This window comes from Spea bombifrons, chromosome 5 (assembly GCF_027358695.1).
Source record: "Spea bombifrons isolate aSpeBom1 chromosome 5, aSpeBom1.2.pri, whole genome shotgun sequence".
Lineage (NCBI taxonomy): Eukaryota > Metazoa > Chordata > Amphibia > Anura > Pelobatidae > Spea > Spea bombifrons.
The window spans coordinates 106,797,123-106,825,077 of NC_071091.1; the positions used below are offsets into that span (position 1 = coordinate 106,797,123).

At 47.0% G+C, this 27,955-nt stretch overlaps 1 protein-coding gene across 3 annotated transcripts in view; it reads right to left on the bottom strand.

Annotated features, from left to right (window-relative positions):
• The window catches only part of TSNARE1 (t-SNARE domain containing 1), a 143,423-nt gene that overhangs the window by 103,290 nt on the left and 12,178 nt on the right, over positions 1 to 27,955 (bottom strand). For 2 of the 3 annotated variants that reach the window (XM_053466304.1, XM_053466302.1), the window contains exons 2-3: positions 24,417 to 24,491; positions 1,315 to 1,441 (exon numbers count right to left, since the gene is read on the bottom strand). In XM_053466304.1, the coding sequence (XP_053322279.1) occupies positions 1,315 to 1,399 (85 nt within the window). In that variant the 5' untranslated portion in view covers positions 1,400 to 1,441; positions 24,417 to 24,491. Of the gene's footprint in view, positions 1 to 1,314; positions 1,442 to 24,416; positions 24,492 to 27,955 lie in introns of those variants that run through there. The other variant, XM_053466303.1, reaches the window with a different exon arrangement.

Consider the following 27,955-nt stretch of genomic DNA (forward strand, 5'->3'; position numbering starts at 1 on the left):
CACTTCTGCTGGGCGGCTGATCAACTTATCTACCACCCTCTCAGTAAAGTAAAACTTCTTTATATCCCATCTAAGTCTCTGTCCTTCCAGTTTTAGATCAGGGCCTCGTTCTAACATTTCTCTCCCCCTTGAGCGCGGAATAACTAATGTCGAGCGCGGCTTCTTCGGCTGGGGGGGGGCATGTGAGGCGAGGGAAGACTTATTACCCCGTCTAATTGCCCGCGTATGATGCACCGCGCTGCGTCTCATGCCGGCCAGCAGGGGGTTAATTGTAGATCAAATAATAATAAGTGTAGAAGCAGGAGGTAATGAGTCGGTAACACGCCGAGCGGCGGCCGTGTTTAATAAAGACCTCTGGATCTCGGGTGCTTTTGTTCCGACCTCCAGCGGTGGCGGCCGGCCCGCTGCCTTTGTCTCGCCGCGTCAGCCGAGGACACGCTCAGAGTTACGATAACAAAAGGCTTCCGGCGGGGAGGAAAAAAAACCTTCATTTTTCTCTCAACATCCTTTTTCTTGTCTCCGGGATGGATGCGGCTGGAATTAAATGGAATTAAAGCCCCCGCGTCTAACGACCACCGCAGTAAGTGCCGGCTTCCCGTACGGGGTCGGCGGGGAGGAATAAAAAAACCCGCCCCGAACCTTCTTTAATCAAAACTATTAATAAAGTAAATAGAACGTTTGGGCAGTGAGGATTCCGAGAGGGCGGCAGGACACTAAACAGCGCGTCAGCCGCAAATAACAAAATACATAATAAATGGGTCATTAATAATCATTTTATGTCTGGAGACGACGAGGGCCACTTATTAACCCGCTCTGATTTCATTATACACGATGAAGGGCCGAACCCAATGAGGTCTTCACCCGCTGACTTATACTTTATACAGGGACAGGGCAGCCCTACTTGCCGGAGCAAACCGCTAGTTCTAGTATATGATGGAGACAATCGACGACACTAAAACAGCTTAACAGGGGAGAGAAGATAGCGGGGAGAGAAGATAGCGGGGAGAGAAGATAGCGGGGAGAGAAGATAGCGGGGAGAAATAATAATACAGAAGGGGAGAAATGATACAGATGCTGAGAAGAGGAGCCCATCCCCTGCATTACTCAATCAATCAGGCGGGGGACACCACAAACATTTAAAGGGTCCGCGCAGATATCATACAGAGGCGCGTTCCGCTGTCCGTCAAGTGAAAATCTCTTATCGGCACTCAACATCGTCCGGACGAGGAGGAGCATGCGCGATTTGTGACCTCAATTCGCGTCAGAGATAATCACATGCGCTTAGTTACCCCCACACTGAAACGAGGCGGTTACCTAGGGGCTGGTATCCTTGTGTCGAGGGTCCGCCAAAGGGGTTTCTTTTTCCAAATCCGCTCCCATCCACAGAGCCATACGACATCTTCAGGACGCAGAAATCTGATTGGACGCCGACGCCGGAGAACTGAGCAACGAGACAGAGACAGAAGAGCATTAAATACAAAAAGGGGTCAAAACGTTACAACAAGAGGCCAGAATCTAACGCTAGAGGGTCAGAGGCTGAGATGGAACGCAAGGATGCAATTACTTTACTGACAGGTTGGTAGATAAGTGAAACAGCCTTCCAGCAGAAGCGGTAGATGTTAATACAGATTAAGTATTTGCAGCAAGAAAAACATTAAGACTAGACGAGTAAATATAATCCCACATTTGTGACATTTCTTCATCACTATACAGAGACATGGAGACCATCGCATCACCCCCCCAGCGCTATATACAATAACACCCCCCGGGCGCTATATACAGTAATATCACCCCCCCGGCGCTATATACAGTAATATCACACACCCCCGGTGCTATATACAGTAATATTACACACCCCCGGCGCTATATACAGTAATATCTCACACACCCCGGCGCTATATACAGTAATATAACCCCCCTAGTGCTATATACAATAACACCTCCCTGGGCGCTATATACAGTAATATCACACACCCCCCGGCGCTATATATAGTAATACCCCACGGGCGCTATGTACAGTAATATCACCCCGCCCGCTATATACAGTAATATCACCCCGCCCGCTGGCGCTATATACAGTAATATCACCCCCCCAGCGCTATATACAGTAATATAACCCCCCCCAGTGCTATATACAATAACACCTCCCTGGGCGCTATATACAGTAATATCACACACCCCTGGCGCTATATACAGTAATATCACACACCCCCCGGCGCTATATATAGTAATACCCCCCGGGCGCTATATACAGTAATATCACACACCCCTGGCGCTATATACAGTAATATCACACACCCCCCGGCGCTATATATAGTAATACCCCCCGGGCGCTATATACAGTAATATCACCCCCCCGGGCGCTATATACAATAATATCACCCCGCCCGTTGGCGCTATATACAGTAATATCACCCCGCCCGCTGGCGCTATATACAGTAATATCACCCCCCCCCAGCGCTATATACAGTAATATAACCCCCCCCAGTGCTATATACAATAACACCTCCCTGGGCGCTATATACAGTAATATCACACACCCCTGGCGCTATATACAGTAATATCACACACACCCCGGCGCTATATATAGTAATACCCCCCGGGCGCTATATACAGTAATATCACCCCCCCGGGCGCTATATACAATAATATCACCCCGCCCGTTGGCGCTATATACAGTAATATCACCCCCCCCGGCGCTATATACAGTAATATCATACACCCCCCGGGCGCTATATACAGTAATATCACACCCCCCCCAGCGCTATATATAGTAATACCCCCCCGGGCGCTATATACAGTAATATCACCCCCCCGGGCGCTATATACAATAATATCACCACGCCCGCGGGCGCTATATACAGTAATATCACACACCCCCCGGGCGCTATATACAGTAATATCACACACCCCCCGGGCGCTATATACAGTAATATCACACACCCCACCGGGCGCTATATACAGTAATATCACACACCCCACCGGGCGTTATATACAGTAATATCACACACCCCTCCCGGGCGCTATATACAGTAATATCACACACCCCTCCCGGGCGCTATATACAGTAATTTCACACACCCCCGGGCGCTATATACAGTAATTTCACACATCCCCGGGCGCTATATACAGTAATATCACACCCCCCGGGCGCTATATACAGTAATATCAACCCCCCGGCGCTATATACAGTAATATCACCCCCCCGGGCAATATATACAGTAATATCACCCCCTCCCGGGCGCTATATACAGTAATATCACCCCCCAGGGCTATATACAGTAATATCACCCCCCCAGCGCTATATACAGTAATATCACCCCCCCAGCGCTATATACAGTAATATCAGCCCCCCAGCGCTATATACAGTAATATAACCCCCCCAGCACTGTATACAGTAATATAACCCCCCAGCGCTGTATACAGTAATGTAACCCCCAGCACTGTATACAGTAATGTAACCCCCAGCACTGTATACAGTAATATAACCCCCCAGCACTGTATACAGTAATATAACCCCCCAGCGCTGTATACAGTAATATAACCCCCCCATCGCTGTATACAGTAATGTAACCCCCCCAGCGCTGTATACAGTAATATAACCCCCCAGCAATGTATACAGTAATATTACCCCCCCAGCGCTGTATACAGTAATATAACCCCCAGCGCTGTATACAGTAATATAACCCCCAGCACTGTATACAGTAATATAACCCCCAGCGCTGTATACAGTAATATAACCCCCAGCACTGTATACAGTAATATAACCCCCAGCACTGTATACAGTAATATAACCCCCAGCGCTGTATACAGTAATATAACCCCCAGCGCTGTATACAGTAATATAACCCCCAGCGCTGTATACAGTAATATAACCCCCCAGCGCTGTATACAGTAATATAACCCCCCCAGCGCTGTATACAGTAATATAACCCCCCAGCGCTGTATACAGTAATATACCCCCCCTAGCGCTGTATACAGTAATATAACCCCAGCGCTGTATACAGTAATATAACCCCCCAGCGCTGTATACAGTAATATAACCCCCCAGCGCTGTATACAGTAATATACCCCCCCAGCGCTGTATACAGTAATATACCCCCCCAGCACTGTATACAGTAATATAACCCCAGCGCTGTATACAGTAATATAACCCCCAGCGCTGTATACAGTAATATAACCCCCCAGCGCTGTATACAGTAATATACCCCCCCAGCACTGTATACAGTAATATAACCCCAGCGCTGTATACAGTAATATAACCCCCAGCGCTGTATACAGTAATATAACCCCCCCAGCGCTGTAACCAGTAATATAACCCCCCAGCGCTGTATACAGTAATATAACCCCCCCAGCACTGTATACAGTAATATAACCCCTAGCGCTGTATACAGTAATATAACCCCCCCAGCACTGTATACAGTAATATAACCCCCAGCGCTGTATACAGTAATGTTGGTCGGTGAAAAACAATGGTTTTATCTCCTTTTGTTCCAATAATCTCCCTTTATCTGCAGACCTGGAGCCGCCGTTGCTGTCAGTCGTGTGATATTTTGGGTGACTTTCCCGGCTCAAACACCACACTGAGCTGACGCTTTATGGCGATGCTAATGAAGTCCGCTCCTCCATAGACATTCATTAGTCAGAGAGTCCGACTAGGCTTTAAAAACATTTTGAAGAGTCCAAAATGCAGTATTTTGTTGTGAAAGCGATGCGATTAACAGGTTTTAAAACAAATAGAATAAAACCCTACGGATTAAGAGGCCGGTAGTTAAGACTCCACTTTAAAGCAAAGATCGGACTTTCCATAACCTTCACCGCAGCCTCTAGAGTAGTCGGGACGGTCCAAGGATGTACAGAATCCGACATCCTGCCTCCAGATCAGCTTCTTTTATGTCTGTATCAAAATTAAGACCAACTCGGGATTCCGTCCAATAAAAGGAAGACATTTATGGAGTTGAGCGCGGGCGGCTGATTTGCGAGCGACGATCCGCCACACCTTCCGCAGAATGAACGAAATCCAACGGCGTAAATTAAATGCGAAACGCGCGGGGATTTCTGCCGGTCAGCCGTTACCATGGGGGGGGGAAACGGCTGAAATTGCTTTTAATGATGAATAATCCATAAAATCTTTGGCGGAGGGAAGGAAAAAGTCCAAAAAATCCATTTTTATGCAGTGAATTCATGGCCCCGCTCGTTAGTTTTAAAGCTGGAAGTGGGACGGAGCCCGAGCGCGCTCTCTGTATAAATCAGCGCGTCGGGGGCCGCCAAGCTCACGCTTTGGACTGAATTGAACTTTGAATCAGATCCGGGAGGAAGTTTTCCGATCAAACTGACCCACAAACCGAGTCGGTAAATCTGTGGCTCTAGTTATCGGCGACTGGGCGGCCGCTGCGTTTCCGAAATGGAAGGGGTTAAAAAGCGGCATTCGATTCGTTCCTAATATTTTCCGGGAATACTTAATTGTCACGTGACACAGAGGCAGCCAACGAGAGGCTGTTCTCACAGAGACTGGGAAAGGGTTTTTTTTTGTTGTTGTTCCATAGCTTTATTAGTATATTGTCTACTTGGGACGGCGATGTTATTATTAAAATAAGGGGGGGGGGTAATCCAGGGGGACGAACAGCGACCTCACTTCTGGTGCCAAACGTAATTAACCCCATGAAAGCCATATTTTGCTGGTGGAAAAAAAAAACTGTACAGAAAGCAAACAGGCTTTTGATGTTATCGCTGAAAGGGTTAAATAAATCGCCTTGCGGAAGGCATGACTCCGAGCGCTGGGTGCAAATTACCAGGCAGAGGGGGGGGCCTCGGCAGAGAGGCAAATTGATTCTGCCGGCTGAAAGTCCGCGTGTAATAAGTGCGGGGCATCTAACCGCTATATGGATCATGCCTTTGTTAGCGTGCGGCCCTCGCGGCCCCCACCACCCCCCTCCGAGGCTCTGTACAAAAGTGTTGATTGAGTCCCGACTCGACAGATATCGAACGCTGCGACGTTGGCAACGGAGCCACACCGGCCCCCTACAGCGACAGGGTCCTGCATTCATTTCCTCATCATTTTAGGATAAGAGCTAAAGATCGGCCCCATTCGGCCCCCGTCTAGTCTGACATATTAGGTAAAGAGCACTCGGCTCGCAGGCTTACAATCTAAAGGATATCGGCAAAACCCATAGCAGACGCTTTATTTAGTTTTAAGCCCCCCGTTAACATGCAGGCTGGGAGCTCTGCCAAATCACACAGCCTCCCCCAAACCGGTAGCTTTTGCCGGCCGGTGGTACACGTAACACGTCTGTGTCACGGATGTGTCTCGCAAAGACAGCCGGCTACGGAGAGAAAGCCATTCGCAAGACGATCACTCACAGCCGACAAACACTAGCCAACTGGCAGGCAACGGCCTAGTCACACTACTCCTGCTATCCCGCACACGTTAACAATAGCGGAGAACGCGCATGCACGAAGGGCTCACTCCCTGATAATGTACAGTGACGACGGGGGGAATATTTAACTCTTGAGTGCCCAGCTCCATCGCAATAAGTCCCGACTTCATTCTCCAGTGTCTGGGACACCAAAAAAAGGCATTTTGCGCACGTACGGATGCGCATGCCGGGATGTTCACGCAGTTAGCCATCACTCCTCCTGCCCATCACTCCTCCTGCCCATCACTGTTACCCCGCACCACCGTCTAGTCGCCCATTTCTCCTGCTGTAAAGACGCAACCCTTAACCAATCGTTGGTCTCGTCTTGGATTCAGGATCGCCGTGTTTCTGCTCCGAGCGACCTTATTCTGGGGCAGGTATTAATATCAGGAGGTTGTAGCTAAGGATGAGACAGGGCAGCAAACCGGGCCGTTTCATGTTAAATAATAACACGCGCGTCCGTACAGGTGGCCACTCCGTGCCGTCATTGCCCCGCTCGCTGCGTCTACGAGCGTTAAACAATAAAGTAAAGCAGTTTATCGCGCGTTGCGACGGCGGGGGCCACTGCGATGTACTGAGAGATTCACGTTCCGGAACAGCTCGGTTTTAAACAGCTTACCGAGACGTCAGCGGAAGGATTTACCGCGCCTGGACCCCCAGCCGAGAATAAAACAATCAAACGGCAGCTCTCGGAAAGCCATGGAAAGTTCCGTGACCGCGATGGAGGTACGGGGCCCCGGGAGCCGTAACGCTCCGAGCTCTGCCGAGACTATGCCCGCCCACGGCGCCGGGTACGGCTCAGACTAAACACCAAGAGTAACCCCCCGGCAGGGGCTTTTTCCAACATCCTTGGAGGGCAAATTTCCAGAAGCAGGTCGGAAACTTTTTGGAATCTGCGGTATATATTTACCCTAAAATACTGCGGCCTGAACGTCGGTTACACAGGAAAAGTCATTGCTGGTATACTGGGCTCGTGTGCCGCGGCCGGGGGCTGCGCCTGGGAGAATTTATATTATAATCTGTTTTATTTTATCATTATTATTTTCAGCCTTAAAAAGTCCAAAAAGGAAAAGGAGGGACACAAAAGCGGAGAGCGGAAAAAGTAATGAGACAGTGAGCATGAGAGCCTGAACGAGAGTGCGTGAGCCTGAATGAGAGCGCGTGAGCCTGAATGAGAGCGCGTGAGCCTGAATGAGAGCGTGTGAGCCTGAATGAGAGCGCGTGAGCCTGAATGAGAGCGCGTGAGAAGGCAAGAGCGAGCGTGAACGAGAGAGCGTAAGACAAGCCTCTAGGTCCAGTCGGCTGTGCAGCAGTGCTTTGGATCTGAGATGCGAATTAAAGACGGCATTGATTTTAAGACAAGGCCGTCTTTTCAGATCAAAAACTTCGTCTCATAATAGGAGAAATACAATATTTTAAATAAGGAGAAATATTTTACTATACTGAGAGGGTGGTAGATAGGATGGGGCAGCCTCCCAGCAGAAGTGGTAGAGGGTAATACAGCGAGGGTATTAAACATGCATGGGATAGACATACGGCTCCTGAATCTAAGACGAGACCAACGACTGATTAAGGTTTGAGTCGTTACAGCAGGAGAACTGGGTATAAAGTACATATTTCCCGGGGTCTCGGTTGAAGTCGGGGGGCCGCAGCGTGAATCGAAAGCAAATCCGACAGATTATAAACCAGACGGCAGATATTTGGTGAAATCCATCATGAAGACGCAGTTTATATCCCGGAGATGAAACACTTGACTCGCTCGCTGAAGCGATAGCAGAGAAGTCCCACTGCGGCGGCGCTGCAGACATCTGGAACGCGATAGGCCGTCCGTCCGTCTGGCCGTCCGAGTAACACGGGGTCCAAAAAGAATTGGGGGGAAAAAAGAGCATTTACCAAATATGCCGTATTCTAAAAACCTTCCCAGCTTCTGATATTCCTCAGCTGGACGACGTGCGCAAAACACCTCCGGCACTCCAAGAGTTAAACAACGTTTATGTACACATTATATATCTAAGGTTAAACTTCACTAAGTAATTGACGTCGTCGGGGTGATCAGAAACGTATAAAATCACCTCTCAGATTAAGGAAAATTCCATCTTTTTTTACAAACTGCCAGAAAGAATAAATTACAATAAAAATATTCACTTTTATACGCAGAACATAAATATAGAATGTTTCTACGTAATATTAAAGCCCCTCTGTGACCCCCCCCAGTCGTGCCGTGGGCGGGAGCCGCCATCTTGCTGCCCCATCGCGGGGTTAAATCGCCCCGAGATATTTGTGATAATAGCGTTACGGAGGGAGCTGCGCGGCTGGAAACAATCTCTAGCGCTAGAGGCTCCTGCGCCGTCCGCTAAAACAATGCGAGGAGAGAACAGGAAGTGGGTGACAACTTCCTGTTTGGGCCGACGGCAGACTGGCCCATCCGGCCCCCGTCTAGTCGCCTGTTTCTCCTGCTGTAAAGACTCAAACCTTAATCAGTCTTCGGTCTCGTCTTAGATTCAGGAGCCGTATGCCTATCCCACTCACTGTATTACCCTCTACCACCTCTGCTGGGAGGCTGTTTTACTTGTCTATGAACGGTAAACTCTTAGTAACACTTTCCATTTAAACTCCAGTTGGAGCATCCAGTACAACGTCTGCACCGAGAAGCCGCTGTATAGAGCGGTATTTATCACATCGCGGCGTTTCCAGCTCAGATCAAAGCATACTCTACATCAACAACACCTACATCCGCTCACCGACAGAGGCGGCCTGCTCTGTTGTATGCGATGCGCACATTGGTCGCCTGATAGGGCAATCTCTGAAGCGCCAGAACGATCCGGGTTTTAACCAGCGGCTTCCATCGCGCCGCGCGCTCCGTCTGAACTCACAGAGCTTAAGAAAGTTTGTGTGATGGGGGTGGGGAGGAATAATCATTCTCTGCCGTAGTTTATGGAAATGAATTCCTTCCGGAAATCTTTACGCTCGGGGAACAATCAGGATGATATTGAGTGGAAGGAGAGAGAGGGGAACGCTCCCTCGCCCGTCACATGCGCGGCTCGGTGGAATCGCTCCTTGCGCTAACGCCAATTATCCCTTTCAGGCTCGCTATTCATGTCGGTAAATAGAGAGCTGATTGCATTTCACGGCGAGGAGAGGACGCCGGATCCGGGCGGCAGGAGGAGGAACGAGAGGTTAGAGCGGTTATCTGACGGCGGCAGGTGGGAGGCTGACCGGAAATCACACACCGGAGAGCGGCGGGGCGTTAGGACAAGCCGCCGGTGCACTACAACTCCCATGACGCCGAACCGGAGTCCGTACCAACGGGCGTAGGCGGCGATCGTGCGCCGGGACTTCTTTACCGAACGAGTCGGCCGTCGTCACAGCGAAGGATCAGCGACATCGCTTATAGAACACAAAAAAGGGGCAACAAAGCACAAAAAGGGGCAATTAGAATGGCCAAACTGGGGGGGGGGGGCTAAAAACAGAAAATGTTAGTTCTTTGCTGTCAGAAACTGGAAGTTTTTTTTGTGAGGACAGAGAGAAAGCAGATATTATAAATAATTTCTTCTTCTCTTTAGAACAAAGGAAGAACCGTCGCCACAGACTGCCCAACAGGGTAAAGCACATTAAACACCGTTAAGGTAGACAAGGCCCCGGGGCCGGAAGGTATACACCCAGGGTGCGGGGGCCAATTCCGCCCAGACCACTGTTTTGGACCTTTAGGGAGTATTTCAGTTCAGGTATGATGTCAACAGACTGGCGTGAAGCAAACATGGCGCCCACTGGGCAGGCGGGTGGGGGGGATCTGGGCAGGCAAATGAAGTTCAATACAGACAAATGTAAAGTTATGCATTACGGGGAGGAAAAAAAAAATCTTTTAATTTTAATCTTTAAATCTGTCCCTGGGAAAAAAGGACCGACTTCGCGGCAGAGAGCACAATGCCAGTCAGCAGCTGCAAAGGCCAACAAGATATCAGCATGTACAAAAGAGGCTACTAATTCACGGGGGGGGGGCAATATTTGGCCACCGGCCCTTGAAAAGGACGTTACAGAACTAGAAAACGGTGCAAAGGAGGGCCACAAAATTAAGAAGGGGGATCGGAAGATCTCTCTATATATATATATTACAAAAATGGCATCTTACAGGGGATATTCTAACGCTGGATGAATATGTGCGGGGCCGAAATAAAGAGCCCACGCTTTCTTTCATGGAACATGGCATCTTTGATTAGATACTCGGTGCTTGTCACCGCCACGCGTACGCAGGTTATAATACCGTGATTAGCGGAATTAAACGTGACACACGGAGCCCCGCAGCAGACGTGTGGAATGAGACATTATTACACGTTGAAGGTATAGGAGGAACCTTACATTACCGGCTAACGTGTAAATAAGGCGAGACGCCGGTAATGTCACGTATTATGTCGTGTAACGAAGCGACGTGTAATCCGGTAAACGCGACACGGGGAGACAGCCTCGCGGCGTTGCATGCAGTCCCGTTTGGAGATATATAAAGGCCGTGAGCGGAGATCTCAACGAGCAAAAAAAAAAAAAAAAGGGGGGGGGCTTATTCGCAAAATAAAGCTACAGCCAACCAAAACATAAACCCAAAACACGAGACACGCAGCCCCCGATACAAAGTTTCCGGGGTTCATCGAGAACTCTGCTGCTGCCCCGGGCGCTGGGGGACGAAGCCTTCGCTACACTCCGCACCGCGCTGGACGTCCCGGACTTTAATTCCATCACCCAGCAAGTTAAAAAGGGGAATTGTCAGCATCTGTTTATTAAGTGACATATTACATACATATTACATACATTATTATTTTTACCCCAGTTGTAGTTTTTGCCCCATAATATAATGTTTTCAGGCAGCTCCATATCAGCCGTTTGTATGATTCTCACTCTGTTATCTGACCCCCGATCTACTAAACCCCCCGACTCCTTATCATACTGCCTGTGGGGGACAATAGAATGGCTCGGTCTCAATCACCCATCTGGGGTTATATTACTGTATACAGCGCTGGGGGGTTATATTACTGTATACAGCGCTGGGGGTTATATTACTGTATACAGTTCTGGGGGTTATATTACTGTATACAGCGCTGGAGGGGGTTATATTACTGTATACAGCGCTGGGGGTTATATTACTGTATACAGCGCTGGGGGTTATATTACTGTATACAGCGCTGGGGGTTATATTACTGTATACAGCGCTGGGGGTTATATTACTGTATACAGCGCTGGGGGTTATATTACTGTATACAGCGCTGGGGGGTATATTACTGTATACAGCGCTGGGGGGTTATATTGCTGTATACAGTGCTGGGTGGTTATATTATTGTATACAGTGCTGGGGGTTATATTACTGTATACAGCACTGGGGGGTTATATTACTGTATACAGCGCTGGGGGGTTATATTACTGTATACAGCGCTGGGGAGTTATATTACTGTATACAGCGCTGGGGGTTATATTACTGTATACAGTGCTGGGTGTTATATTACTGTATACAGCGCTGGGGGTTATATTACTGTATACAGCGCTGGGGGTTATATTACTGTATACAGCGCTGGGGGTTATATTACTGTATACAGCGCTGGGGGGTTATATTACTGTATACAGCGCTGGGGGTTATATTACTGTATACAGCGCTGGGGGTTATATTACTGTATACAGCGCTGGGGGGGTATATTACTGTATACAGCGCTGGGGGTTATATTACTGTATACAGCGCTGGGGGGGTATATTACTGTATACAGCGCTGGGGGGTTATATTACTGTATACAGCTCTGGGGGTTATATTACTGTATACAGCGCTGGGGGTTATATTACTGTATACAGCGCTGGGGGTTATATTACTGTATACAGTGCTGGGGGGTTATATTACTGTATACAGTGCTGGGGGGTTATATTACTGTATACAGCGCTGGGGATTATATTACTGTATACAGCGCTGGGGGTTATATTACTGTATACAGCGCTGGGGGTTATATTACTGTATACAGCGCTGGGGGGTTATATTACTGTATACAGTGCTGGGGGGTTATATTACTGTATACAGCGCTGGGGGGTTATATTACTGTATACAGCGCTGGGGGTTATATTACTGTATACAGCGCTGGGGGTTATATTACTGTATACAGCGCTGGGGGTTATATTACTGTATACAGCGCTGGGGATTATATTACTGTATACAGCGCTGGGGGGTTATATTACTGTATACAGTGCTGGGGGTTATATTACTGTATACAGCGCTGGGGGGTTATATTACTGTATACAGTGCTGGGGGGTTATATTACTGTATACAGCGCTGGGGGGTTATATTACTGTATACAGCGCTGGGGGTTATATTACTGTATACAGCGCTGGGGGTTATATTACTGTATACAGCGCTGGGGGTTATATTACTGTATCCAGCGCTGGGGTTATCCTCGAGGAGACTAGTCTGTTCCCTCCAGACGCATTGCACTGGGGCGGAATAAAGAGAGCAGGAGGTTAAGTGCTAAAGGAACGTTTCTTATAGAAACACTACAGAAATCACAGAAATAATATTAAAAATAACTGCTTTTCCTCTCATGAGGAAGAATGACTCCCCTTACTACCATCATGAGGCAGAGCAGCGCTATCACCTGCTTCCTGTCTGTGGGGGAGGCACTTCCTGTTTGCAGCTTGCTTTATGGCAGAGCGACCGTCACCATTCACTGAGATTCCCCTCCTAACGGGACCTGTCCTGCCAGACAGCAACGCCAAAGAACATCTCGAGCCGTGAGATGCCCAGCGGGGTCACGTAATGGGAGTAGTGTAGTGTCAGCGTGTGTGTGTGCGTGCGCGGGTGTTTTTATATGTATAGTGCTCGCCGGTGTTTATGTTGTTGGATAACGGGGTGTGTGTGGTACAGTACAGCATTAGCATGAGTGTGTGTGTCGCATCTCTGGGGTTCACATAGAACGGTTTGGGTGAAAATCCCAGCAGATCAGCGGTTTCTGAAATACTCTGACCGGCCCGTCCGGCACCAACAATCACCACGCCGCCTTCCAAGTCACTGAAATCCCCTTTCCTCCCCGTTCTGATGCTCGGTTTGAACGTCAGCGAGTTGTCCTGACCGCGTCTACATCCCTAAATGCATTGAGTTGCTGCCATGTGATTGGCTGGTTAGCTGTTTGTGTTAACAAGCAATAGAACAGATGTACCTAATAAAGTGGCCAGTGAGTGCATGTGTATAAACACACATATATATACACACATATATACAAACACACACATATACAGTCACACACACGCTGTTTTTTTTTTGTTTTTTTTTAAAGCATATCGAGGTTTTTTGCCGTTTACGTGCGTTAAGAGACATTTCTGGGCGATCGTCGGCCGACAGCCTGGATGTGAGAAACAATTAACAGAACGAGCCGGCTTCTTCCGTACGGGGATCCGCTGCCTTCCGTCACTAGGTGGCAGCACCGGACAGACTTCCCCGGGAGCTCGTCTGCAGCATCCTAATTACCGCATCAGCACCGCTCGGCCTGGAGACTATTATTTATTGGTTTATATAGCGCCCTCACATTCCACGGCGCTGTACAGTAGAGCATCACATAAACTGGAGGGCGCTGCTCATAGGAGCTTACAATCTAAGAGACAATTGGATCATATTATCTCCCCACTGCTACTTCCAAGACCCCCCCGGGATCTGGGGGCAAGTCGACATCATGTGTGCCGGTCACACGGTTACTTGTCAACACGTGACTCTTAAAAAGGCCACACTCAGTGCATTAACCCTTTAAGGGCAACATTAAATACATGCTTTCCTCTTCTAAAACATCTGTTTGAAGGATGCCTTGGAGGATTTCTACAGTGAACAAAGTAGTTTTGTTTTACTGAGAGGGTAGTAGGTAAGTGGAACAGCCTCCTAGCAGAAGCGGTAGAGGGTAAAACATGCATGGGATAGACATACGGCTCCTGAATCTAAGACGAGACCAACGACTGATTAAGGTTTGAAACGGGCAATTAGACGGGGGCCGATCTGCCGGCACCTTCTGTTTCTAGGTGCATTGATTGACAATATAGACAGTATGGAAATTTAAAGGGAGCTCTCCGTTATCATCTGCATCAAAGCACGCGATGGCTGGAGCGCCCCCCAGGCGGCAGGTACACAGAGAATGCCCTCATCCTGTGAAGTGTCTCTGATTTTACTTCTAAGTCCTGATATTCCGGCTACAGGATAGAAGAGTGAAGCTCATTCATTTTGCCAGGTTAAGCGCGGCGTCGGGGCGGATGCCGGAGGCTGAGGACGCAGGGTTTCGGGGAAGGCGTTATGACGCGCCATGACAGCTGGCAAAAAAAACAAAAAGCTGCTCCGACCAGGCGGACTGCATACAGAATCTGCTGGGAGTTCGGCCCCATTCGGCCCCCAATTCCCCTGCTGTAAAGACTCAAACCTTAATCAGTCGTTGGTCTCGTCTTAGATTCAGGAGCCGTATGTCTATCCCATGCGCGTTTACGTTTCCGAAGGATAACTCGTTCTGGGGCTTTTCTGCCTCTAAGTCTGTAAACGGTTGGTTTCGGTGATTCGTCCGCTTAAGACGTCCCCTGGATAATAAGACAGACTTGGGTAACTGGGTGCAGCAGTGTGTCACCGCAAACGGGAGAGCTCAGCGACGGCGTTAATTGGTCTATAAAGCTAAATTACTGGCCAAACGCTCACTTACCTTCAAAGTAATTATAACCAGTGTCACGCCCCGGAGGTAACTTCACTGGCATTTTGCCCCTATGTCCTTGAGCCAATCGTATTGGCATCACTCGGCGATTAACCCTTTAGGTTGTAAGTACATACTGTTGCAAATAGCATGCGAGTGATGCACCACCGTTTACAGTAAGGTGGCTCCCATGTCGACCTGGCACCCGATTCGGACCGGTGACCTTGCGTGACACGGCATAGCCGTAAAGCGTCATCCTATAGAGGCTCGGAGCCGAGATGAAGGAGATAAAGCGGTTATCAGATATTTACTACGTTTTCTGCCGGCTTGGTTTTAGCGGCGGCCGGCTTCTCGGGCCGTAAAGACGTGTAAATGATGGCAGCCGACAGGCAGCACAAACAGAACGGTGTGAGAGACGGGACGCGGTTTCTCCGTATCGGAGATCAATCAGCCAGCAACAAAACTCTCTTCTTGCTTGACTGACCTCGCGGGAAGTTACAGGGTGGCTCCCGGCCAACAGATTCTCTAAAAAACGGCAAAACGGTCGACTCGCGACGGGTATTAAAAGATGGCGCATATAATACTCCGGTAAACTGTTCAACCCCCCCACCTGACGCTATTTACATACCGTTATGGGATTAACGGGGGGCCCCATGAGTGGTTATTTTTGAAGACCCACTAAAGAGCCATGCTATAGGCTAGCTTTCCTGTAGAGATAAGATCCTTTTCATCACAGATGCCCTAATATTGTAGGGTGATTGACTTTACGAGCCTCTACCACATTTGCTGGGAGGCTGTTACACTTATCTACCACTCTATGACGAAAGCAGAATTTCCTTACATTCCATCTAAGCCTCTGGTCATCTACCTTTAGATTATGGCCTCTTGTTGCAGCATTTCTCCTACTCAAAAAAAAAAAATTCCCATCTTTAGTATTAGTCCTTTAATGTATCAAAATATTTCTATCACAAATGAAGATTATCTCTGCTGCCCTGAGCAGGACAGATCTCTGCAACCATTCACACCAGAAATCAAGAAGGAATCAGCGTTTGCAGATAACAGCCTCCAAAGATCCATCTCCGCCCTTCTCTCTTCCGAAACATCGCCACGAGCCTCCAAATGTCCATCTCTGCCTTTCTTCCAATACACAGTCACAAGCCCTTCTCCCTTCCTATACACCATCACAAGCCTCCAAAGATCCATCTCTGCCCTTCTCTCTTCCCGTACACCATCACAAGCCTCCAAAGATCCATCTCTGCCCTTCTCTCTTCCGAAACATCGGCACGAGCCTCCAAATGTCCATCTCTGCCTTTCTTCCCATACACCGTCACTAGCCCTTCTCCCTTCCTATACACCATCACAAGCCTCCAAAGATCCATCTCTGCCCTTCTCCCTTCCTATACACCGTCACAAGCCTCCAAAGATCCATCTCTGCCCTTCTCTCTTCCGAAACATCGGCACGAGCCTCCAAACGTCCATCTCTGCCTTTCTTCCCATACACCGTCACTAGCCCTTCTCCCTTCCTATACACCATCACAAGCCTCCAAAGATCCATCTCTGCCCTTCTCCCTTCCTATACACCGTCACAAGCCTCCGAAGATCCATCTCTGCCCTTCTCTCTTCCCGTACACTATCACAAGCCTCCAAAGATCCATCTCTGCCCCTGTCTCTTTCCATACACCATCACAAACCTCCAAAGATCCATCTCTGCCCTTCTCTCTTCCTATACACCATCACAAGCCTCCAAAGATCCATCTCTGCCCTTCTCTCATCCCGTGCACCATCACAAGCCTCCAAAGATCCATCTCTGCCCTTCTCTCTTCTCATACACCATCACAAGCCTCCAAAGATCCATCTCTGCCCTTCTCCCTTCCTATACACCGTCACAAGCCTCCAAAGATCCATCTCTGCCCTTCTCCCTTCCTACACACCGTGACAAGCCTCCAAAGATCCATCTCTGCCCTTCTCTCTTTCTATACACCGTCAAAAGCCTCCGAAGATCCATCTCTGCCCTTCTCTCTTCCCGTACACCATCACAAGCCTCCAAAGATCCATCTCTGCCCTTCTCTCTTTCTATACACCGTCAAAAGCCTCCAAAGATCCATCTCTGCCCTTCTCTCTTCCCGTACACCATCACAAGCCTCCAAAGATCCATCTCTGCCCTTCTCTCTTCCCGTACACCATCACAAGCCTCCAAAGATCCATCTCTGCCCTTCTCTCTTTCTATACACCATCACAAGCCTCCAAAGATCCATCTCTGCCCTTCTCTCTTCCCATATCCCATTAGGGATCTGTGTCCGCCCTTCTTACTTTGCATACACCACAATGCGTCATGTCTCTGACTTTCCCTCTCAATTAATAATTTTGAGGCTCTGGAATATTGTCTCGCTCCATTACACTCTCCTGCTCCAAGAGAGCGGCTTGAAACCCCCATCTGTTCAGTGACTTCTCTCAGTTACTTTGTTGCCTCGCGCAGAAAGCACCGGTGGACCCCTCAGCATCCTAGTGTCCTGCCGTGTCCTCCATACATATATTTGTGCTACTCCTCAGAAATTCTCCAGAGCAGTCCCTACAAACACATTCACCGCATGGGGATCGGTATGCACTGCTGGATTGTACTGCGCTACAATACATGCCACGACCTGAGAAATAAGAATCAAATTCTTTCATTTCTCCAACAGTTGTATAACCCAATATCCTTCCGGATCCAGATAATAGTAATAATAAAAAAACCTAAAAAAATGGCCACAAATCAGATAATTTTGATGCCTAAAAGAAGTACGAGACACACTTCCAAAGAAAGTCTAAAAGGAATTATCCTTACGACATTATGGAATCTTTAAAAGAAAATGTTTAAAGGATTTGGGTTTATTTATTCTATTATTCTATTAACAACTGATTTTTATTCCCCAAAATAAGTTAAAAAAGCAGAAGTAAAATAAAGTAAAAAAAAATCAGGTAAACTATTTGGGAAATATCTTTTCTATAAAACGTTAGAATGAAGATTTTTCTTGGCTGGAGGGACGTTACGGGGATAGAACATCGAGTCTCGTGGAAGGGTTTGTAGTGTGGAACCCGGCGCGCTCGGAAATGTCACGGAGGTCGGCCTTAATCTTTTATTTAAGGTCAAGCAATATGGATTCAGATGCGGCTCACGTGCGGGGGAAGCGCGTTCGTTTCTGCGCGGGGCTGGAAGATTTTGGCGGTTTAGTCAGGAAGCCCATGGCTGCCGACAGAGAACGGTCTTCTGCTAACGCTTCGGCGGCTCCGGCGACTCAGTACCATTAATCATCGTTAGCTAGTCCTTAGAAGGAAGCGGAGCCGGGTCCCGACGAGTCCTGCCGCGGCAGCTGCCGGCATTCACCACGAAGGACCTCAGACTATTTCTCGAAGGCAGCGACGTACAAACAGACTCACCGGCCACAAATAAACCCCGTTAGACACGGACCGAAGCTGATCTACATCCTGCAACAACACGGCGACGGTTTATTGACCCCTGAAAGACCTTCTAAAGAAGAATGTATATTAACTCTTTAAAACCTTTATGACTTTCTACTGAGTTATTAAAAAAGTGGCCGATGATGACGGCGCAGGACGCCGTGAAGAAAGTAGCTGTGTGTGTATCGCTACCCGACGGTTACCGGTGCAAGGGACTGCCTCACTCACTGATGCAGTCCTCGAGAACCGCCATTAACCCTCCCCGCGCCAGAAGTCTTGGGCAATGACACGAGACTTCCATCATAAACGGAGCATCGTGTTCTCAATCAATGTGGAGCGAGTGCTGCTGATCGGTCAGAGGCTGATCAGCAACCTAACTAAATAAAATAAGCCAGGAATATCATATCGCTGCGTTCCTTGCCGTGATCACTGCATAGACATCTTTGTTTTTAATTATTTTTATGCAGCTTATTTTTATTTAAATAAATTACATTTATAAATAGATATATAATATGATTAAATAAAATAAAAACAATCAAAGTGAATTATCAAGTTTTCAATTCAATTAAATAATCTCAGGTGAAATTTTGACATCTTGTTGTGTGCCTATGTCCTATTTGGGACATCTTTAAAGCCAGCCAAACAATATATTTTTGAAAGCTAGATGCCCCCGGGCATTTTAAGTGGTGTAAGTAATTTTTTTTTTTTTAAGACACTTTTCATCCACCAATCGCCAAATTTGAGGTAGTAATATTTTGTGTGTGTAATTAAATACCACAAACTTTGAACGGAAGTGAAATAGCAAAATGCTACTATATCTTACATCAAAAAACAAAAATATTGGGCATTTCATAACTCAGGACAAATACTGGAATTTGGCAGTTTTTTTTCTGATTAGCTTTTGTAGAGAAGTAAAACATTTTTTTTAAATACAGAAATTCAGAAAGCGGGGGTTTGGTTTTCAATTCTTCAAAAATGTTACAACAGCCGACACGCAGGGGACAAAAAAAAAATAAGTCCCAAAAGGGATTAAACAAACTGCTATTGCATTACACAACATTTAGATATTAGGGAAATAATGTGTAATGGGGGGGGCTCTGATCAAAGGAGCTTACAATCTTGAAGATAGATAGAATCTTTCATTTAGAATGTTGAATTACCCCCCCCCCCCAATCATTTTTTATTTATTGCCCCGTGAAATAATTGTGATTTCTATCATTCCGCTCTGGAGAGCCGTTTTAGGAGCTCCAGCGAAAAAGCAGCTCGCAGAAGGGGGGGGGGGACCGCGATCCGAGCTGAAAGCACAATAAGAAAAATCATCTCCCGTGAAGGTTAAATAAAATTGAGCAGCGGGTCAGAGGCTGCGGAATCTGCTGGCAACATCGATTCACAGAGGGGAGATTTAAACAATAGAAAGCGGGAGATGACACCGATGGGGCAGGTGAGGGGTCACCGGAACGGCTGCGATGTCTCCTCCGAGGCAGCGGCTGCGGCAGCGCGACCGATGGGGGCCGGCGGGGCTGCTCACACGCGGCCCCTAATCCCCGCGGTGTTTGTACGCTACAGAAGGCTGCATTGCACACGCCTGTGACTAGTAACTCCATCAGGATATCTCCCCCAACAGCATTGCTGCTAATAGATTGTAAGCTCCTGAGACCAAGGCCTGCCTACGTTTTTTTTTTTGTTTGTTTCTGAAAGTCCGAATGGTTACGCGACAGCAAAACAGAGCAGTCACCTGGCAAATATCCCAAATATCATTATAAAGACCATGGAGCCCGCCGAGTGTTTCACATGGAACCAGAGGATCCCAAGGGGCCGTGTACGATAATAATCCCCCCCCTCCCCAGGGCCGTGTACCAGAAATATAACCCTCCCCCAGCGCTGTATACAGTAAAATAACCCCCCCAGTGCTGTATACAGTAATATAACCCCCCAGCGCTGTATACAGTAATATAACCCCCCAGCGCTGTATACAGTAATATAACCCCCAGCGCTGTATACAGTAATATACCCCCAGCGCTGTATACAGTAATATAACCCCCCAGCGCTGTATACAGTAATATAACCCCCAGCGCTGTATACAGTAATATAACCCCCCAGCGCTGTATACAGTAATATAACCCCCCAGCGCTGTATACAGTAATATAACCCCCAGCGCTGTATACAGTAATATAACCCCCAGCGCTGTATACAGTAATATAACCACCCCAGAGCTGTATACAGTAATATAACCACCCCAGCTCTGTATACAGTACTATAACCCCCAGCGCTGTATACAATAACCCCCAGCGCTGTATACAGTAATATAACCCCCCAGCGCTGTATACAGTAATATAACCCCCAGTGCTATATACAGTAATATAACCCCCCAGCGCTATATACAGTAATATAACCCCCCAGCGCTGTATACAGTAATATAACCCCCCCAGCACTGTATACAGTAATATAACCCCCCAGCACTGTATACAGTAATATACCCCCAGCGCTGTATACAGTAACAACCCCCCCAGCGCTGTATACAGTAACAACCCCCCAGCGCTGTATACAGTAATATACCCCCCAGCGCTGTATACAGTACTATAAACCCCCCAGCGCTGTATACTGTAATTCACTCCCTTTATCTGCAGACCTGGAGCCGCCGTTGCCGTCAGTCATGTGATATTTTGGGAGACTTTCCCGGCTCAAACACCACACTGAGCCGACGCTTTATGGCAATGCTAATGAAGTCCGTTCCTCTATAGACTTTCATTAGTCAGAGAGTCAGGCTGTGTGATTGAGACTGAGCCATTCTATTGTTCCCCACAGGCAGTATGATAAGGAGTCGGGGGGTTTAGTAGATCGGGGCTCAGATAACAGAACGAGAATCATACAAACGGCTGATATGCAGCTGCCTGAAAACATTACGGGGAAAAAATCTAAAAATGAAAACTGCTCAATATTTGGGGGTCTGAATGGACCACATGGGGGATTCTGCATAATCTGCCCCGCAATTCAAAGGGGGGGGGGTCACTACATAAATTTAAAGGGACCTCTCGGCTACCATATGCATTAAAAGTGCGCATGATGGCTGAAGTGTTTCTTTAAGTTGACTATGATCTAATCCGTCACCATGCCGCAGAACAGAACAAAAAAGTATTTGAAAAATTAGAAAATATAGAACAAGCGGCGTCAGATTGTCACAAAGAGCTGAGACAACGAGCCCCGCACTCGCCTTCATACGCACGCCGCACTTTGTAACGTCAAGAGCATTTTACATTACATCTCAGATCAAACCCACAAAGAGATTCTTCCCTCTGTGACTCACAGAAAAGAAAAACTAATAACGCAGACAGGCCTCGTAGCCGCGACAAAACATCTTTCATGTCCAAAGGCCGCCATTTGGGCTGCAGGAAGCCGCGCGGGAACGACGGCGCCCTCATGGCTCGTGAGGAAGAGACGTCTCTCCGACAACGTGCGGCGGCGTTAGACAGACGGTTAGCACCGGGAGCGTAAAGTAATGGGAGATCTGTGATCTTATTGCCCCACAAATGGTGATGGGGGGCAAAAGTTATCTTAACGTCCTTAAAGGGACAGTTTAATGTCCAAAACCCCACCAAAGAAGAATACATAGAACCTTAACCCTTTAGCATGCGTTCTTTCAAAATATTTGTCATAGAGGAGGCAGCCCTGCTGCAGCAGCTGCCCTCCTCCTCCATTCTTGCCACTGATTGGCTGCTTCCAATGAATAACAGGAGGACTCGTCGCGTATGAGCACAGGGGGTCTAAAGAAGGTCTCCACCACGCTTATAGCGCATATGATGTCTGGAGTATATCCAGAAAAGGCCGAGACAGCGCTTGAGCTACAACCCGACCCCACGTCAACTTCGAGACTTCCTAAGGATTATAGGAGTCGTAGTCCGAGAACACCGGACATGATTTATACCGGCTAAGGCGCTCCCGGACCACCGGAATACGCATCGTGTTCGCTTCCGTTTGTAACGGCCCCACCGCCCGGTGTAGTAAGAGTGAAAGACATCTGCTTTAGACGCGCAGGCTCTGGCCAAACATTTCGCTTGCCTCGGTAAGCGCGGTCTCGTTAACTTCCTAATTAGCCGTTTCAGAAGCTTTGATTTCGGCCGCTCCTCTTATGTCTGAAACACTCGCGGCTCCAGTTCGGACTCCTTCAGATTAAAAGCCAAGCGGGAAGCAATCACTTTCGGAAGACGAGTCTTTGTCTCGGCACGTCCGGCCGGCGAAACTTATTAAAACGTGAAATAAATGGATTTATTGAGCGAGAGCCTTGATTGCTCGGCGGCGTCAAGATCCGCCTGCTTCTCCTCTTCTTTTACAACATATATATATTTTTGTACATTTTTTGGTTCTTTGCACAGAAAATGTCCCTTAAATTCACATTTGTTCCATGGGGCAAAAAAACATAATCTCTGATTCCGTGACAGTTCTAGAAACAGAGATCTTCTGGAGACAGATTACATTTTATTCAGAGAGCGTCGGCAGGTTCCGTTAGAGATCCTCGCCTTGGTGAGTTTACAATCTATTTGTTGGGAAGTATGCCATCTCAATTCCATCTTTAACACTTGGTAGAATTAATTACTTAATGGGTTTCACGATCGACGAAGTCAATAAAAACACCCGGATAGAAGGCAAATGTTATCTGAACACCATGTACTGTTGGTAGTTAAAAGGTTAATATCTCACCAGCATCATGGAAAGGGTTAAACGCTTCATGCGCCGGTCATACCCCATACTAATGAGATGGCATTAAGTGTTAACGTGATAGAGGCCAGCAAGGGCTCCTCGGGAGAAAAGCACAAGGAGCCGACGGCATCCTTCACGTCGAGAACGTCTTAAAAGGTTAGGTAGTTTAATTGAAACGCTTTATGATCGACTCGATTGAAGGAAGCGGCCAATGGGAACGGCTTCCCCCACCCGGCCGTTTCCCCCGGAACAGCGAAAGGTTTAAGAGATTTGCGACCTCTAAAAAGGCAGCTCCACGAGGTGCATCGTCCCTCTTCTGTCCGCCTCCCGTGACAGCCGGCGGGCGCTCATTAATGCACACACGCGCACACACACTAGCCTTCATACTGTTACACGCCTGTCATCCAAAGAGCTCGAGCCGACGGGTATGGAACAACAATGCAGGCCCATCTTCATACACGCGGACGGAGGACATGTGAACTATAATCATTACCCAACACCTATTAGTGTCTCACAATCTCCTACTGATCTCTCTACCAGGCTAGAGAAACGCTCTAGAGAAGGCTCTGGGACCCGGTGGCCCCAATGCAATCTTTATAGCCTGGGCCCTAAATCATTGGGCAGGCAGACCCCTTTCTGGGGGAGGGGGGGCGGGGGCCCTGGTTATATACAAACAACTTCACACGGGATGTTGAGATCCATCAGTTCACTATGAAACGCTAATCTACTTTATTCTTAATTATAACATGTAGAAGCGAACAAACGTTAAGATTGTTTTTAAAAAAAAAAAAAACCAGACCGAATATATTAAAAGAAAAAAAAAAGAAAAGTTCGCACATTTTGATTATCTGATGGTAAAACTCCAGTAATAGGAAACATGGCCGCCTCCCTGTGGGTTCACGGAAGTTCTGTGGGAAAATTACGTGAAAACATCCAAGTGGCAAGAAAAACAATGATGGTTTTTATCCATCTACACGAATGATGACTGCCCCTTGGTACAACCCAACGCAGGGGCAATTACCCTTCAACAAGGGGAAACGGCTAATAATATCTGCCCAAAACAGACACAACAGTGGGCACCAGTGGTGGAAGAAGCACCCAATGATCGAGGGACTCCTACAGGGAAGACCAGGAGTTCTGGGGGGAAATCCAGCTTTCCTGACAACGGCCTCGTGATACCCCAACATTCTCTTACCTCACAGCAGGAGAAGCCTCCTCACCAAGCTCTGCGGTGGCCACTGGAGTCTCCCAGGAGAAGACTTCTTCTGGACTGTAGGAGGAACAGACATTGTATAATAAATATAAATAGTTCACTAGAACATTCTATAAATATCCAGATTTTACATAAACCGTCCACAGAACCTGCACAATACGGTAAAATTATACCCTGAAAGACAAACGTTTCTCTATATTTGCTCCCCCGGAAACAGGTTTTCAGGATCTCCTCTCATAGACAATGGCAGGCCGCCTCACGAGGGCATCTAGAACACTTTCAGAGATGTGGATCGCCCCCTATACATTTTCCTGCCCTCCACCTGTTTACCGTGCAGATGTGTCCGCCTGAACACAACCCTTGCCACGTCTATCACGGGGAGAGAAAAAAAAAAGAAAGCTAGACAGTTATTCACTAATAAGTGATCCGGCTCCCAGGACATACAACCAAGTAACAAGCGCTGAGCGCTACACAAATAAGATCAAAGAAACTGAACAATTAGGATCAATTGAGCTAAACTACCATTGGGAAAAAAAAGTGTCCAGATCCCCTTGATACCAGATAAAACCGGTAGAGGACAAACAAAATCTTTACGATATATATAGTTAGAACGCTACATGTTTTACATAAATGTGTTATATTATAAATATATATAAAACATCTGAAATGTTTACAAGATTAATATGAATTCTTAAAGTAAGAACTACAAAAAGTGCCAGGTGAGTATGAAAAAAAAATTTTATTTTTTTTTTACAGGGATTTTTTTTTTTCCTTTTTAATCAATATGGTTAACATAATTTCCCAACATATTTCATGGACTTTTTCCTAGAAGTAATATCTTTTTATAGTAACAAATTTATTGATTTATTGTACAATTAGCAACTTGGTAGCAAACTTCTAAGAGGAAGGCTTTAACTTTTCTTTTTTTTTTTTTTCTTCTGCAAAATCTGGTGAAAAAAGTATCAATTTACAGTCTAATATTTTGCCCACTGAACTTTTTCGGCGCAGTTATGTAATTGTATACACCGACAAAAAAAAAAAGAAAAAAAAAGGTGACTGGCAAGAAAATAACCATTAAAACGCATAAGAACAAAGAGGGGGGGCGGCTGTCAGATGCCAGGTAGGAGCTTCAAAACTCATGAATATAAAAACGTCTTCACGACAATCAAATTATTACCCAGAAAATCAGCCGAAATATATTCAGAATCTCTCCTCGACAAAGACGACAACCGATTTCCCTGGGAATCCTCATTATTATTATTATCCGGGATATATTGCAAACACGCACATTTTACATAAAAAGGTCGTACTCGGCTAATTTAGAATGCATTAGAATTTGGACGGTAAAAAATAACACAAAACGATAAAAAAAAATATATTCCGGTCGTCAAAAGAAAAAAAATATTATCTCGGTTGGAAAAGGAGAACGCTTGTAAGACTTATTTACTAAGATTTCTTGAGGAGAAGAAGTAATAGAACAGGAGGCCAGAATCTAAAACTAGAGGGTCAGAGGCTGAGGTGGAATGTAAGAAAGTTTTACTTTACTGGGTGGTAGATAAGTGGAACAGCCTCCCAGCAGAAGTGGTAGAGGGTAATACAGTGAGGGTATTAAACATGCATGGGACAGACATACGGCTCCTGAATCTAAGACGAGACCAACGACTGATTAAGGTTTGAGTCTTTACAGCAGGAGAGACGGGGGACTAGATGGGGGCCGAGTGGGGCCGATCTGCCAGCAGTTTCTGTTTCTAACACTTTGCTTCCAATTTTATTAAGATTTTTTTTTTCACTTTAAAGCCCCATGTGTCCTCGGAATCTTCTCTCAAATCAACGCTTTAGGGGCGAGCGTGAAGCTCATTCTTCCGTATCCGTGGCTGTTCTGGGAGACGGCCTCCGGTGGGCTCCGGGGGCCGAACAACGTTACCCAGCTGCTCCGAGACACCGCTGTTACTCTCGTCTTCCGACATCAACACAATAAGTTTATAAAAAAAAGAGGAGTTTCACTTCCTTCTAAACAGATATAAAACACTTAAAGAAGTTCGCTTATGTTTCTAGCATCTTCCTCCGCGACAATCCCAGGGAGCCCCCCGGGAGCCGAGGACCCCCGAAAGCCAGATTCCAAAATATCATCTATAAAACTATTTAATATACATTAAAATAAATATTTAAAACAAAATATAAATTCTACAGATTTTTCTCCTCTGTGTTGATCGCCATACATCACGTTACATTCATTTTTATATCGCCAGCAGATACTGCAGCGCTATTACGATGGGGGGGGACAAAAACCAAAGGCGACATTAAAATTGTCAATAGGATTAAGACGTATTAAGACGTACAAGGACAGGAACAGGAGAGCTCTTGTAAGCTTACGACCTATAAGGTTAAGGCATTACTGCGATCGTTCTGATCCTCTAGATTGTAAGCTTGTGAGCCGAGCCCTCGTTACCCGATGTATCGGCTCGTCTTGGTTATACGTTTATCAGATCCTTTGAATGTAGGGACTGTGAGAAGTGCTGCCGGAATTGCTGGTGCTATAGGAGTAAAAGATAATAGTACTTTGGTCCTGTTATGTATCGGTTGATGTTCCATTCACTCTGCCTGCTGGTAACAAGACCCTCCATCGTCACCAGGCTGACCGAGACCCCCGTTTACTCCCTCGGCTACGTTACAAAGCTCGAGTTTATTTACATTTCATTCCATCGACTTCATTGGATCTCAGCCGAGAAGCGATCGTGCCAACCTATCAACGCATTCGGAACAACCAATGGGCTTCTCAGGAGAAAAGGGGGCAATCGGTCTGGCGTTAACGAGTTAAACGAGCTAACGATTTAAGTATAATGTAGATGGCCGTATGAGTTGGTGCGAGATGCTCCACATTACAAGAGTGACCAAAAAAAGCTACTAGGGGCCAAGCATCCGAGACACGAGCCATCGCGTTATAGTGACATCATCATACCATATATGGATTCACAGCCAGCATACAGTTCCTGTATCACTCCAGGGTTAACCACAAGTCCAGTATACAGAGATATCTATATATATCAGAACAAATATCACTGATTGCCAACTGATTAAGATTTTTGAAGGGCTGACCCCATCAAGAAGGGCTGAGCTGCCCCAGTACAATGAAAAGTTAAAAAGGGGGGGGGATCAAGAAATCTCCCCGCATTCTCTATACATTATACAGGGTCGGCTGCCACCTTCCTGCAGGAAGTTCCGTTCACCAGGCAGAGCGAAGTCAGGGAGATGAAGTGTTCAGCTCAGTTTAGTAGATATGCCCCCCTTACTGTAAACAGATTTTATTAAAGCTGTTATTTTCAGTAAATTGAAAGCTCTCCCCCCCCCCCCCCGTGGATTTCTGGCCGCGCGGGGCCAATTATTCCTGGTTTATTTAGTTTCATTTATGCCAGAACAATGCGATCGATATCCTTATTCACCAATAAAATACACACAGATCCCTCCGTTAGTCATTTCTCCAGAGAAGGGACTGTTAATTAGTTTAGTGATTTATCAATTGA